The sequence below is a fragment of the Asterias amurensis genome, chromosome 12 (genome assembly GCF_032118995.1).
Source record: "Asterias amurensis chromosome 12, ASM3211899v1".
Taxonomy (NCBI): domain Eukaryota; kingdom Metazoa; phylum Echinodermata; class Asteroidea; order Forcipulatida; family Asteriidae; genus Asterias; species Asterias amurensis.
This window is the reverse complement of record NC_092659.1, coordinates 7,920,539-7,935,525: the sequence shown is the minus strand read 5'-3', so window position 1 is coordinate 7,935,525 and position 14,987 is coordinate 7,920,539. Positions and strand designations below refer to the sequence as shown.

At 40.8% G+C, this 14,987-nt stretch overlaps 1 protein-coding gene across 1 annotated transcript in view; it reads left to right on the top strand.

Moving 5' to 3' along the window:
* Positions 1 to 432: 432 nt before the first annotated feature.
* Positions 433 to 14,987, top strand: part of LOC139944778 (DNA-directed RNA polymerase II subunit RPB1-like) — a 33,766-nt gene continuing 19,211 nt past the window's right edge. The window contains exons 1-12 of the mRNA XM_071941885.1: positions 433 to 835; positions 1,610 to 1,879; positions 3,170 to 3,349; positions 4,327 to 4,608; positions 5,263 to 5,424; positions 5,822 to 6,042; positions 6,835 to 6,967; positions 8,030 to 8,154; positions 10,242 to 10,452; positions 11,253 to 11,462; positions 12,382 to 12,562; positions 13,394 to 13,551. Coding sequence (XP_071797986.1) covers positions 752 to 835; positions 1,610 to 1,879; positions 3,170 to 3,349; positions 4,327 to 4,608; positions 5,263 to 5,424; positions 5,822 to 6,042; positions 6,835 to 6,967; positions 8,030 to 8,154; positions 10,242 to 10,452; positions 11,253 to 11,462; positions 12,382 to 12,562; positions 13,394 to 13,551 — 2,217 coding nt within the window. The 5' untranslated portion in view covers positions 433 to 751. The remainder of the gene's footprint in view (positions 836 to 1,609; positions 1,880 to 3,169; positions 3,350 to 4,326; positions 4,609 to 5,262; positions 5,425 to 5,821; positions 6,043 to 6,834; positions 6,968 to 8,029; positions 8,155 to 10,241; positions 10,453 to 11,252; positions 11,463 to 12,381; positions 12,563 to 13,393; positions 13,552 to 14,987) is intronic.

The following is a 14,987-nucleotide window of genomic DNA, read 5'->3' as shown; positions in this document are numbered from 1 at the left end:
CTTGGTAGCACAACGGACAAAGTAGGCGGGTTTGCTCAGAAACGATCTCAACACACTGCTCCCCTATTTGAGTTGTGTTTAGGTGTAGGCTAGCCAACCTCTGTTGACTTTCCACCCGTCCGGGTCTGAAAAAGAAAGTTAACGACCTCCAGGTCAAAATATTGGGCAATATTTGTTCACACTGTGTCCCTATCATTGGGCTCTAACAAAATCTGTCATCTGTTGAGATCTGTCATTTGTTGAGATCTTCTCCACACTCCTATCTCCTGCTCTATTTTTCGCCCTTTTAAATAATACCTTCAAAGGGCGCCCTCAGTTAGAGGGGCGCGATTTACCGCGAGACCCCTGCAAAGCAGCGGTGAAACCCGTTCTTCACAAAAGACTATAAATACAAGCGACGATTTTTCCTTCCATTTTCTCTCGCCCAGCGCCAGCACGGTGTTTGGACGGAGATCGACACAAGCATCGCTGAAAAGCTCGTCGATTTGGCCGGAAAAATCTTAACAAAAACAACTGTAAATCGTCTAAATTTTTGGTCGACGCAGAGCTGATGCATTATAGACAAGACTGAAGTCTCACCTAGCCGTTTTTGTGGCCTTTGCGAGACTAATTTTGAAGCATTCCGGATGTAATTTTTTATACAACTCGCTTTTTGCGATTGTTGCACAATAAACCCACACTTGTGCAAACTGCTGCGTGTGCACATAACAGCACCCGTTTCTTCATACGTGGTTAAAAGAAAAAACCCAAAATGTCGCTTCAATTTCATGATTCTAAAGCCCCAATGCGTGATGTCAGGAGGGTGCAGTTTGGTGTTCTAAGCCCTCATGAAATTGTAAGTGCCGTATTCTTAACCATGCTAACAAAAATTAAATATTTAAATAACCTTTTTACATTTTCATTTTTTATTTTTTTTATTTAAAATTAATTTCTCATGTTTGTTTGATTCGTTGTTGCATGCAATTCATAAATTATAAAATAATAAACCTATAATAATAAAACATAAGTATTTCATTCAGTTTTAAGTCTTTTATTTAAAAAATTAAAATAGGGCATAACCTTTTTTTCATTTTTTTTCCCCCCACGTTTCCAACCAAAAAGTTCAAACAACAGGAAAAATAAAAAAGCTCATCTTTCATTAAAAAAAGTTTTTGTTAGCGTGAAAGTTCGTCTGTGTTGGTGTTTGGGTACAATTTGATTTAACTCGTGATCAATTTTTTTTATTTCGTACATTGTTCAATAAGGTTTTATCGCGAATAGCAAAAAATCAAGAGAGGGTGCTGTTGAACCATGGAGGAATGAATAATTTATTCCTCCATGGTTGAACACACACAAAGGTATTATAGGCGTTGCGTGCGCGAGTCGTAGAAACTGCATAGAAACCGCCCCATATTCCTTCCGGTTTCCCACAACGCATTGCGATTCTGATTCGCGATAAACCTTATTGCATACATTCTTTAATATTTATCTAAAATTTATTATTTATACCTTTCTGTTCAAGGGGCACTGCCACTGGGATAAATTTCAAGTTTGAGAATAGAACTACAACAAAACTTACTCTTCTCATTTGAAGCGAAAGCATTATTTTTCACACTTGTTTCATTTACAGAAACGCATGTCGGTCGTTGAGGGCGGCATTCGCTACGCGGAAGTCATGGAGGGCGGAAAACCAAAGCTGGGCGGCCTGATGGACCCTCGGCAAGGTTGCGTCGACCGACAGTCCAGATGCCAGACTTGTGCATGCAACCAAGTGGACTGCCCTGGGCATTTTGGACACATAGAGCTGTCCAAACCTGTGTTCCATCCAGGGTTCCTGACTAAGTCTGTGAAGGTTTTACGCTGCGTCTGCTTTTTCTGCTCCAAACTTCTTGTTGACCAGGTGAGAACTTGATCTCTTTCGTTTTCATGATCGTAATTACTGTGTTAGTCAATTGCCAGGGATCAACCAATGGAAAGTTCACCCAAAACAGTTTATTGGTTACGACCGCGAAACATCCCCTGGCCTGGAGACTAGTGATATGTGGCTATTTGGATTTTTTATTTAATTCTCAAGATAAATTGCTGCATAAAAGTTGTCGCAGGTGCAATAGTAAAATTCACACTGAACTGTTTGAAGGATTGGGTCACTGATGTTTGATCGTGTTTTGTAAGTAAATAAGGATGTCAGTAATAGTTGTGAGCGATACAATTGGTTCACCAAGCAGGAAGTCATAACTACACATGAAGCCGTGTAAGCGATGAGTGCCTAGTATTGTTGTGTAGGCTTGGGCACAAACGAAAGTTCCCTGCTAAACCATGTAATAGGATTGTTTGCTCTCAGTATGCAGAGCCATGCAATCAGGCCCAGAGCATGTCACATGCAACATGCATTGTTACAAAAAAATAAAAAATGTATTAGCATTTCAAATTCAACTTCCTTTAAAGCCATTGGACCCTTTCGGTACAGAAAAAAAAAAAAAAGTTCACAGATTTACAAATAATTTACAGGGTTTACAGAAGGTAATGGTGAAAGACTTCTCTTGAAATATTCGTCCATGAAATGCTTTACTTTTTGAGAAAACGGTAAAACAATATAAATTCTCGTTAGCGAGAATTATGGATTTGTTATAAACACATGTCATGGCACGGCGAAACGCGCGAAAACAGGAGTGGGTTTTCCCGTTATTTTCTCCCGACTCCGATGTCCGATTGAGCCTAAATTTCCACAGGATTGTTATTTTATATATAAGTTGTGATACACGAAGTGTGGGACTTGGACAATACTGTTTACTGAAAGTGTATAATGGCTTTAAAGACACTGAACACCTTTGGTAATTCTTGGTGTACCTCAAGCAATGCATATATATCAAACCTGTGAAAATTTGAACTCAATTGGTAAAAAAATACACCATTATCGCACAAGTTGTGTGCTTTTAAATGCTTGAATTCAGGACCTCAGCTGAGGTCTCAATTCAATTCAAATGTTTTAGTGAGAAATGACTTTTTTCTCAAAAACTACGTTACTTCCGAAGGAGCCATTTCTTATTATACTTTATATTCATCAGCTCCCCATTGCTTAGTACCAAGTAAGTTTAATGCTAACAATTATTTTGAGTAATTACTAATAGTGTCCAGTCCTATAAGGATACATTGACAATGTTATTTTTCAACCTTGCTCTCATGATTGCAGTCCCACCCCAAAGTGAAGGAGATCCTGAGTAAATCAAAGGGTTACCCCCGAAAGCGTCTCGCTCACGTCTACGATCTCTGCAGGGGAAAGAAGATGTGTGAAGGAGGTGAAGAAATGGACCAGACCTTCAATGCCGACCTCGCTAAGAGGGAGGGGGAGACACCAGAACCCAGGGCACAGGTAATGACCCCTTGCAGCACGCACATCACATGCAACGACTGTTTACGCTCTCCATTTTGCTGGTCAATAGGTTTACCTGTAAACACTGCGTCGGCTAAAATGCGCAAAATGCTGCGTCGCCCTAAAAAGCGGACTGAATAGCGCACAGTTACATTGCCTACCAATAGGGCGCATCCAAGATTATTCTTATGGTGACGTCAGGTGAATTGGGTCAATACAAAAATTAATCTCAAACTTTGTCTTATTTACCCAGTCTGCACAGATAAAATGTCTTCAGTAGTCATTTCTGTATTATTTGAAACCATATAATAAAAAATATAAATTGGACTCCAAAATCTACATGTTTGACCAATGATTTTTATTACTTTGGACCAAAAACACAAAGTTCTCCTTAAATCTAAAGTGTCGGCTTATTTTCAGTCGACACAGAATTATGTCTTAAGAAGTCCGTTTTGTATCCTTTTCATAACGCTTCTTTAAGAAACACGTAGCCAAGCACAACTAGGAAGTTTGTTGCAATGATGATACCAAACCTAGCTCACTTGGAGCCTTTAAGGCATTGAAGAGTCTTAGCATTGTTCCCTATACAAATGCAATCTGAGCAACAACTTGGGAAAAAGGATGCAGATTTGTTTTGAGCTACTTAACTTGAACATTTTTTTGCTTACCAGAATAAATATTTTTTTGCTTACCAGAGTGCCAGCACATTATCCCTGTTATCATTTCTGCTCAGCAGGAAATTGTTTTAAAGCAATATTTTTTGCTAAAGCAGCGCAATAGAATTGGGTCCTAGGCTGACACTAAACACTAGCCTAGCTTAGCAACGATGAAAAAGATCGGAGATGCAAATTTCCATCTCTTCAGTTTTTTTGATGGTCGTTCCTTAGCAGATATTTCTGAGCTTGGTGCATGTTTGTGCTTAACCTCTACAGGAAATCTTGCCCAGCTAAGACATTCCCTTGTGCTTTGCTTTTTAGGGCCATGGTGGCTGCGGCAGATACCAACCGCAGATCCGACGAACCGGCCTGGACCTGACTGCCGAATGGAAGCACGTCAACGAAGACACCCAGGAGAGGAAGATCAACCTCACCGCCGAGCGCGTCCATGAAATCTTCAAGCGCATCTCGGACGAGGAGAGTAACATTCTGGGAATGGACCAGAAGTTCACCCGGCCAGACTGGATGATCGTCACCGTGTTGCCAGTGCCCCCGCTGTGTGTCCGACCGGCAGTGGTCATGTTCGGCTCAGCCAGAAACCAGGTACATTTTTAGGAAAGAATAGATCAGGGAAATTAGGCGACCTGTGCGATAGCAACATGTGCTCTCTAGGAAGATGATCAGGGGTGGGTTTCACAAAGAGTAAAACTAGTCTTATGTCCTAACCTAGGACTAGCCCACAAGTTTTCAATATCTCCTAGGACTAGTCCCAAGTTAGGACTAGTCCAAACTCTTTGTGAAATCGACCCCAGAGCATATTGATCGAGTTGTCAACCAACGGTTCTTCTCGAAACCAACGCTACTTAACACATTGTGCTACCACAATCCTCAGGCGAATACACCCGCACCATGCAAAGTTTTGAACCGTACTTTGCAAAGGGATCTGTCAAGCTTTTTGTTCCAACGCAGAATGTTCTCATGAAGCATCCTTTGTCTAGCTACTTGCTAGGGCCTCCAACTGAGATTTAAAAAAACGTCCGTCAAATTTTAAAATGTTCAGAAACAACTCTTGAAGAAAGCTTGGCTTATGTTGAGAGGCCAGCGTGGACCCTGTATTTGAGTACAGTGTCGGGGGGGGGGGGGAATCAAAGCACCCACTAGACTATAGGCTGTGAATTACCTCAACTAATAACGATGTCCATTATGTCTCGGGGGGGAAGTAATTTAATTTATTTTATTTTCCCCACCCTACCTCAGGATGATCTGACCCACAAACTGGCTGACATCATCAAGGCCAACAACCAGCTGCAGAAGAATGAGCAGAATGGTGCTGCAGCACACATCATCGCTGAAGACACAAGGATGTTGCAATTTCACGTGGCAACGCTAACAGACAATGAGCTTCCTGGACTTCCAAGGGTACATTCCAACTGCTTTGTCTTTATGCCCTCCCAAACCTTGCCCAGTTGTAGTCTAAATTAAAAGTAGTCTGTCCCGAGCCAGTATGGCTCATCCGGCCAGTGTTTATATCCGGTTTACTTGGCATCAAACAACAGAATATTTCTATTCCCCTAGTCATGATACCAGTCCCTCGCAGGTTACTCCCTAGCTCTGGACGGTACCCATTTGTACTCTGTGGTGAAGAGAATCAATTATGATGGAGTGCCTTGCTTAAAATCACAAGTGTGCGACTGACCAGGCCAGAATTTTGACCCACCTTCTGAACATTACAGAACTTGAGTTTTTGTCTAGCAGAGAAATAATTAGGACAATATTTTGTGCCGACTTGAACCCTCTTTGTATTTCACTTGAACAGGCGATGCAAAAGTCGGGTCGGCCACTCAAGTCCGTCAAACAGAGACTGAAGAGTAAAGAGGGGCGTATCCGCGGTAACCTGATGGGTAAGCGTGTGGATTTCTCTGCCCGTGCTGTCATTACTCCAGATCCCAACCTCTCCATCGACCAGGTGGGCGTGCCCAGAACAATCGCCTCAAATCTGACCTATCCAGAGATTGTCACACCCTTCAACATTGACAAGTAAGTAGCGCCAGTGTGTAAATGTTTTTTTTTTAATGTCTTCCGGTGTTTCCCCATTTGTGGATGTCAAAGGTTTTTTTTTACCTTTTGCAGATCAAGGTTTTGACCATGACATGGATCTCTACTCACTGTGAATGAATTTACCGCAGATGTTTCAGCTTCATTAGTGTTCCTTTTTTTTTGAGAAAAAAAAGTGAAGATCACAGAGCAGTGTTTGCAGGAGAGTCACGTTGTACATGCTAAAGTAATTTTCTTCTTACTGAGACAAAAACATTTGTTGGACGTAGCTTTACTCATGTCTCCAAACCTACCGCACCTCGGCAAGAATATTTGAAGGGATGCTTTCTATCCATTATTATCTTCGAACTATGTTAGTTTAATGTAAGTCCATGTGTTTTGTGTTACAAATAGTACCCAGACCTTTTGAAAATATTGAAGATAGAATGCTGGGTCATTGTATTGGAATAGTAGAATGCTGGGTCATTGTATTCGAATAGTAGAACGCTGGGACATTGTATTGGAATAATAGAATGAACAACATCAGTAATATTTCTGGATGTGATGATTTGTGTTTAATGAGTAGTGGTATTCTTGAGCCGAGGTTTGACACTTCAGCGTTGAAGCAAAACTCACTGGTAACCCACTTCTGATCCAGAACATTTTGATGCTCAGTGTAGCCAATGGTCAAGTGTGTATGTCCAACCCCTATTAGAAGTTTTTAGAATAGTTATTATAAATATCCTCAAGGTATTGTGTTCTAAACCCAAAGCTTGTCATTCTTTTCTCTACCAGACTACAGGAACTGGTCCGAATCGGTCACAACCAGTACCCAGGCGCCAAGTACATCATCAGAGACAACGGGGAGCGTGTAGACCTCAGATTCCATCCCAAGACGAGTGATCTTCACCTGCAGTGTGGCTACAGGGTGAGCCTAGCCTTCTGGCATTATTTTCTTTTACACTGCAGCAAGGGGTTTTGCACTCAAACGATGGCAATTCCTGTCTTGAGATGAGACTACGTTATTCATAACGCCCAATGTTCCATATTGACCCCTTGCATGTCACAGTCGTCGCCACGCTTACAATTTTGGGTGGGCATTAGGTCTATGTGTAAACGTCGCGTCACCTTAAATGCGCACTTAACTGAATAACGCACAGTGACTTCGACCACCATATGGCGCGTATCCAAGATAATTCTGACAACGACAACCTGTGAATAAGGTCAATTGGGGGATTATTTCAAGAAGTGCGTAGTCTCGTACTCAAGACGGGAATTGGCAGTGTAAAAAAACTTTTTCAGCCTGCTGATGTCATCTGTTTGTCATGGCTGAACGGATAAGAACACCGGACTGCTCGGCCATGAAAAAACAATTCTGAATTCAGTGTCTGCTTCTCTGTGGCACTCCATATTGTTGGTTTAGGTGTTGTACGTTTTTGCACTGTATGAAAATTTGTTGCAATAATGATAATCTCAGCTCACTTGGAGCCTTTAAGGCGTTGAAGAGTCTTAGCATTGTTCCCTATACAAATGCAATCTGAGCAACAACCTGTTAGAAATTGTTAATTTGGAATTAAAACTATTTTGCTTCGAGTTGTGGTTGTAACCCTTGACCATTATTGCTGCATCCTTCCGATAGGCAGTAGATCCTGTGTGTTGTATAATGCACGTAAAAGAACCTATTTCCCTTACCATAAGAGAAGGGGTTCTGCCCTGGTGTTCCTGGTTTGGTCGGCTGTTTATTGCCTCACAGCACCTTGTAAACAACTACATGGTACTATGTAAAGAAAAAAGGCCTTAGTTTGATACGTAAAGAGAAAAGGGGAAAGGTTACATTGTTGTTTTAGGGGTTTTAAGGCACCCCCACCCCTCCTTTATCAAGCACAAAAACATTGAACTCGTCGTAGAGGGCCTCAATCTTGCGACATTGTTGTAACTGTCTCCCAAAGATCAACAACGAACCTTTTTATGTTTTGGTTTTTCTGTTCAGGTGGAGCGTCATCTGCGCGACGACGACGTAGTCATCTTCAACAGACAGCCAACCCTCCACAAAATGTCCATGATGGGTCACAGAGTCAAGATTCTTCACTGGTCAACGTTTCGCCTCAATCTCAGGTAAGCCTGGACCATATCGGTAAAATTTAACTGGCGATAATATCGATGGGTAACCATTGCCGTTTTGACGATAGTGGACATTTACAAAAGAAATTGTTGTAAGGATGATACCACTCAGCTCGCTTCAGTCATGAAGACGTTGAAGAACAGTTTGCATGTTCCCTATCCCTATAACAATGCGATCAGAGCAACACCACTCTTCAGCTCTTAGGAAAGTTCATGGCCTCGATTTTTTGGGGGTGGAAATCAACCAGGTCTCAGTGTATTGGTCCTTGTTCTGGATCGTCCAGGAGAACTGAGCATGAACCGTGACATTAAGTACAACTAACATTGGTTTGCTGAAATGAGCCCTCCAGGGGGTCCCTTTTAAGAATCTGATGCATGCCCAGCTGGCAAGGTTGAGCATTTTTTGTTATTGCAAAAAATCACTTTTCCCATATGTTAGTGTACAAAGGCTCATTAATGTGGACAAGGAATACTTTTGGTGTGAACATATAATACGAGATATTACACATATATGGAATGTGTATACTGAGAAGTTGTTGCAATGATGATTAACTTAGGTCTCCTGGAGCTGTTGTGGCAGTGAAGAGTTCATAGTTCCCTATTGATCTGAGCAACACAAATCTATAATTCAAGTATAAGGGCCATGACATAACCCACGGCACTTTCAGCAGTTGCTGCAGTAGCCACTTGCGCACAAAAAGGTTGAGCATTTTTTGTTATTGCACAAAATCACTTTTCCCATATGTTTGTGTACAAAGGCTCATCAATGTGTTTGTATGATAACGACAGAACTCTTCACATGTTTTCTGGGCAAGGAATACTTTTAGGTGTGTACATACACGTATATATTAATTCAGACAAGTGGTTAATAATATTATTTATTTACTTTTACCTCACTTTGATGAAATTATGTTATCAATAGGTTACTTTGTTTCTGATCAAACCTTTGACCTGGGTGCAACATTTCGCAACATTTCTATGTATTTATAACATGAGTAAACTAAAAAATATACTCCAAGATGAGTGGTTTACCCTTAAAATAATTTTTTTTCTAAAGGGGACAAAATCATGTTATAATTGAACTTCATAATATACCAGTCGTCCTGCTTCTCAGTAAAACAAGATACATGCCAATGTATCAAGACTTGCAGTTTTTGGGGTGTGTGTACCTAAAACAAAGTTTTGTGGTGTCATATTTAACTATACAGTGATGCAACTATCTCAATAAACAAATTTAGTCTCAATCAAATGCCATCAACTCTAGCCAAAATTACCATTCAACTGTGACTGTTCCTCACCGATGAGATATTGGTGCCATGGTCAGAGGACATTCTGATGAGCGTTTGTTATAAATATATAGAAATGTTGCACCAGGCCAAAGGTCAGATCAGAATCAAAGTAACCTATTGAGTACGTAATTTCACCAAAGTGAGGTAAAAGTAAATACATAATATTATTAACCACTTGTCTGAATTAATATAAATGTCTAATATCTGGTTAGTACACACCTAAAAGTATTCCTTGTCGAGAAAACATGTGAAGAGTTTTGTCGTTATCATATAAAACACATTGATGAGCGTTTGTACACAAACATATGGGAAAAGTGATTTTTTTGCAATAACAAAAAATGCTCAACCCTGCCAGCTGGGCATGCATTGGAATTGCATACTAGACACCTTGAAGAACATATTTCTGCAAAAGAATCTTAGTTGTACTCAATGTCAGGCTTAACCTAAATTTTGGGGTTTGGCTCCTGGACTAGGAGTAAATTTTAAGCAACACTGCAGGCCTTAAACTCTGCTCTTGGAGGGGCACAGCAATTTCCCTCTGGTAAGGGGCATTTCTATGAGAAAGAAAATCATTTTGTATCTGAACTTTGCGAGGGGCACCTCAGCAAAAGCACAGGGGTACCCTGACGAATGCTGTTGGTGCTTAGTGTTATTTCGAGGGATGTCTTTGCGGTAACAAATTAAGTGTTCGATGTTATATTCATTCTTAAGCCTTGGGACCGTTTGTTATACTGGATATATCATTTGCTGAATATCTAAAACTAAACATGCGATTGTCTTCCTACCGTGCAGTGTAACAACTCCCTACAACGCCGACTTTGACGGTGACGAGATGAACCTCCACGTTCCCCAGTCCATGGAGACGAGGGCAGAGGTCACCGAGATCATGATGGTACCCCGTCAGATGGTAACCCCACAGTCTAACCGACCCGTCATGGGTATTGTACAGGACTCGCTCACGGCGACGAGGAAATTCACCAAACGTGACGTCTTTTTGCAGAAGGTGTGTTTAAAAGACGTTAGAGGCCCAATGAGCTAACAATTACCATTCTTCACTTACTGTGCAAGTGCTGATTATATGCGCTAGCTGTGTAAGCGAAGAATGCTTAGTAACATGAAGCACCCACAAGCACAAATTCCCTGCTAACCCCTGAAAGACCTTTTGACATACGCATGGCTGGAATTCTCTGCTTATAAAGCAGAGCCATGAAATTTTGCCATGCTTAATAACTTAGTACGATATGTATTTTGGTGATAACAATTCTAGGTTGCTGTAAATCGTTCTGGCATTTAAGAACTTCGCATTCCCTATATAAATGCTTTCTGAGAGGTTGCTTGCTGGAATGTGTATACTGAGAAGTTGTTGCAATGATGATTAACTTAGGTCTCCTGGAGCTGTTGTGGCAGTGAAGAGTTCATAGTTCCCTATTGATCTGAGCAACACAAATCTATAATTCAAGTATAAGGGCCACGACATAACCCACGGCACCCTCGGCAATTGCTGCAGTAGCCACTTGCGCACAAAAAGTAGCTAAGCACAACACAGTTTTGCTTACCAGAAAAAGGTTACCAGTCAAGCCACCACGTAATAGCATACTTTGTGATTGGTTTCCTGCTCATTTGTGCTCAGCAGAAATTTGTTAAGCAGCTCTCTGAAGTAAAGCTTAGATTGAATTTGTTATTTGACATTGTAGTTCCGGTCAATGGCCATAGCCTGAGTCACTTAATCCATTTAGTTTGCGTTTGCGACAACTCTGATTTTGGGATTAGAAATAATCCTGATAATTTATTTTCATTTTCTAGGAAGAGCTGATGAACCTCCTGATGTGGCTCCCAAACTGGGACGGCCACATCCCCCAGCCGGCCATCATCAAGCCCCGCCCCCTCTGGACGGGCAAGCAGATGATGACGCTCATCATCCCGTCCAACATCAACCTCGTCAAAACTCACAGCACCCATCCCGATGAGGAGGATAAGGGGCCTTACAAGTGGATCTCCCCAGGAGACACTAAGGTATGAAACAGTGATGTCATTCTAACGACCCTCTAAGTTGGTGGCTCTTTTTTCTTCAAAATTATGTTTCTAAGGGGGCTAAAGTAGTGGAGGAATTTATTTGCTATTAGCAGAAATTAACAGAGAAACATTGCTTTATATTAATTTTGGTGTTTATCCTCATACAGATGTTTGTAGCACTGTATACTCATAATGTACTCAATTGCTGTATAATGTATCCCATTAGCTTTAGCCGAAGTCGCCAATTCGGACACGGCCTTACCGTGCGCATGCTCGGACCTATGTTGATGGAAAGCCATGGCTTCATCTTGTCATTCGTGCGAGGTGAACCAGATTATGAGGAAGTTTGTTGCAATGATGATACCAAACCTAGCTCACTTGGAGCCTTTAAGGCAGTGAAGAGTCTTAGCATTGTTCCCTATACAAATGCAATCTGAGCAACAACCCGTTACAAATGTTTAATTTAAAACTGAAAATAAATCAATTTTTGTTCTCGCGTTATCCCTTAAGCTTTCAAACTTAACTGTTGACCAATTTTGTGTAATATCTTGAATTTATCTTGATAATATCATTGTAGCTTTCAGTGCCAAGGTCCTACATGTACAACCTATTTGATATATTACATTGAGTTTACATAGCTGTGAACGTTGCCCCACTTAATTTTTGCTTGGCAAAGATGTTCAAACAGATTTTTCTGCTAAACAGCTTAATGAAATTTTGCACTTTAGGTTAAAACCTCAAACGGTGTCGCACTTAATTTTTGCTTGGCAAAGATGTACAAGCAGAATTTTCTGCTGAACAGCTTTATAAAATTTGGCATTTTAGGTTAAAACCGCAAACAAAAGAAGCGGGCACTGAAAAAGTGTAGTGGTCCTTTTTTTTTCTTAACTGAGTCCCCGGTCTTTTGATTTAACAACAGGTGCTTATTGTGAACGGGGAACTCATCTCGGGCATCGTCTGCAAGAAGACGATCGGTGCGTCGGGAGGTTCACTCGGCCACGTAATGTTCATGGAGAAGGGACACGAGATCACCAGAGACTTCTACGGCAACATTCAGACTGTCGTCAACAACTGGCTCCTACTGGAGGGTCACAGTATCGGTGAGTCGATCTCTACTTGTGAATAATATTTGAATAATAAATTTACAAATTTGTTATTATATAGCACTTTTTCTTTTAGCCTCCTCAAGCCAACAAGGAGCTAGTAGTAGTGAGCTTAAGCTTAAGTTTATCTCTGGGTGTCTCAAAGCGCTTATCATTATTTATTTCAAGACGGGTTTCAAAGTTCTCAAACATGAGACCCCTTCATGTTGCACTTTATATGGGTGTATAAGGTGTTGGGGCGCAATCAGTAGCCACCGCCAGAATTACCGGGGCAGACCCCTTATCTTTGCGATAAGTGTAACTGGGTTCTTTGGTACTTAACGCTTTACATCCCATTCAAAGGGCAAAGTGATATTAGTTTAGTATCTTGCTGAAGTGTCACAACGGTGAGTCAACCAACACTCTGCTGAATAGAAAATAGTGTGATTGACTATTCACGTTTTTTGCAAAATGAATGAGGAAAGATTATGAGGAAGTTTGTTGCAATGATGATATCAAACCTAGCTCACTTGGAGCCTTTAAGGCGTTGAAGAGTCTTAGCATTGTTCCCTATACAACTGCAATCTGAGCAACAACCTGTACAAACAACTTAATTTAAAATTTAAAAAGAACAACTTTCTGTGCTTACTATTTACTTAGTGCTTTATACTTGTCAACTGTTATTGAAATTATCAAAAACAAATTGTTAGAGGACTTTATATTTTTCTTTCTTATTTTTGCCCTTGAGAAAGACAAAACCTCACGTCATATACTATTTTTTGGCTTTGTGTTTGCATTAAAACTTTGTTCTTGAATACATTTTGATTTTTTTTAAATTTTTTTTTCAAGGTATCGGTGACTGTATCGCCGATGCGCAGACCTACGAGGACATCCAGAATACGATCCGCAGTGCTAAGCAAGAAGTGATTGACGTCATTGAGAAAGCTCACAATGACGAACTGGAACCCACCCCAGGAAATACACTCAGACAGACATTTGAGAACCAGGTAAAAGAGACCAAGAGTATAATAATAATAGTATGACATCGAAGTCTTATCTAGCACACATGTCTACCAACAAGGTAGCATACATTTGTTACAGCAAGATAGGTTATTGAAGATCTCCGAGACCCAATGGGAGACTTTTTGAAAGCTCTGCCACTAGAGGGCAGCAGACCTACCAGGTAAGGGTGCACAACTCCTATAGCAAACAATGGTAAATGCTAAAAAATCAAAACTACTCAAAAAATATTTAGAAGTCTCTCAGCCTCTTGAAAATTATATCAGATACATTGTCATACAACTAAACTTCAGATTTCTTCTCAGTTTTTGGTAGGTCAGCATTTTGGAATTTTTGCTAATTACCCTAAAAGAAACACTCCCAAAAACTCATGCACACAGCTTGTTATCCTTGGGGAACTCGTGTCCAGTACGTCCTGTTCCAGAACAGTTTGGTTTATGTTGGCAATGTGTTATGAAAAACAAAATACAGTTTGGCTAAATCTAAAATACAAAATCAAAAACACGCATAACACAAGGTATTTGCTGTCAGTGACCGTCACTCATGCTTCTCCTTCTCCTATTCCTAAGTTGTTGACACTACCTGGTGAAGAGCGCCCTCTCTTGGTGATTGGCAGATAGTCTAAAGTTTCCCATTATGCAGCACCTTATAAATGTTAACAAGGTGCTACGGCGCTTTCTGCAGCCACAGCTAGGAATGGCCAATGGCTTACGTCCCATCCAAAGGACAAAGTCTGGGGGGGGGGGGTTCGAACAAAAATTCTGCTGATCAGAAACAACAGTTTAAATTGGGTGCTCTTAACAGCTCGACCACGGCACTTGTGTGTATTTGTGTATTATTTGTTGTTAATGGACTGTATACGCTAAAAAGTTGCAATGATGATAATCTCAGCTCTCTTTGAGCTGTTGTGGCAGTGAAGAGTTCATGCATTGTTCCCTATAAACATGCTATCTGAGCAACGCAAATTTAAAGACAGCATGTCCACTACTGTGCAGCTAAATGAGTTTGTTGGGGAGATTGTGAAACTAAACATATCAGGTCGAACCCTGATTGGACTGCGAGCAATGTACGTATTTTAACATTGTTGCCTGCGTGTAATTCCAGTCCTGTTTGACACATAACCATTGCGTCGTCCTTCAGATGGGACGTAAAATTGTTGGTCCCTTTTCTTCTGTAACACAAATAAAAGAAACCAGTGCACTTATCAAAAAAAAGGGGGGGTTTTGCCCAGCACCTGGCTGATTTGACAGCATATTGTGCCACAGCACCTTGTTAACCATTACATGGTGCTAAGGATAAGGTCTCATAATTCAAACTTTGTCCAACTCGCCTTGCAGTAAATACTTCGCTTTGTAAACATTTGGAAAAAGGCGCGTTATTAATTTGGTTATTATTATTTTTAATACTTGTTCTATTCTGCCCC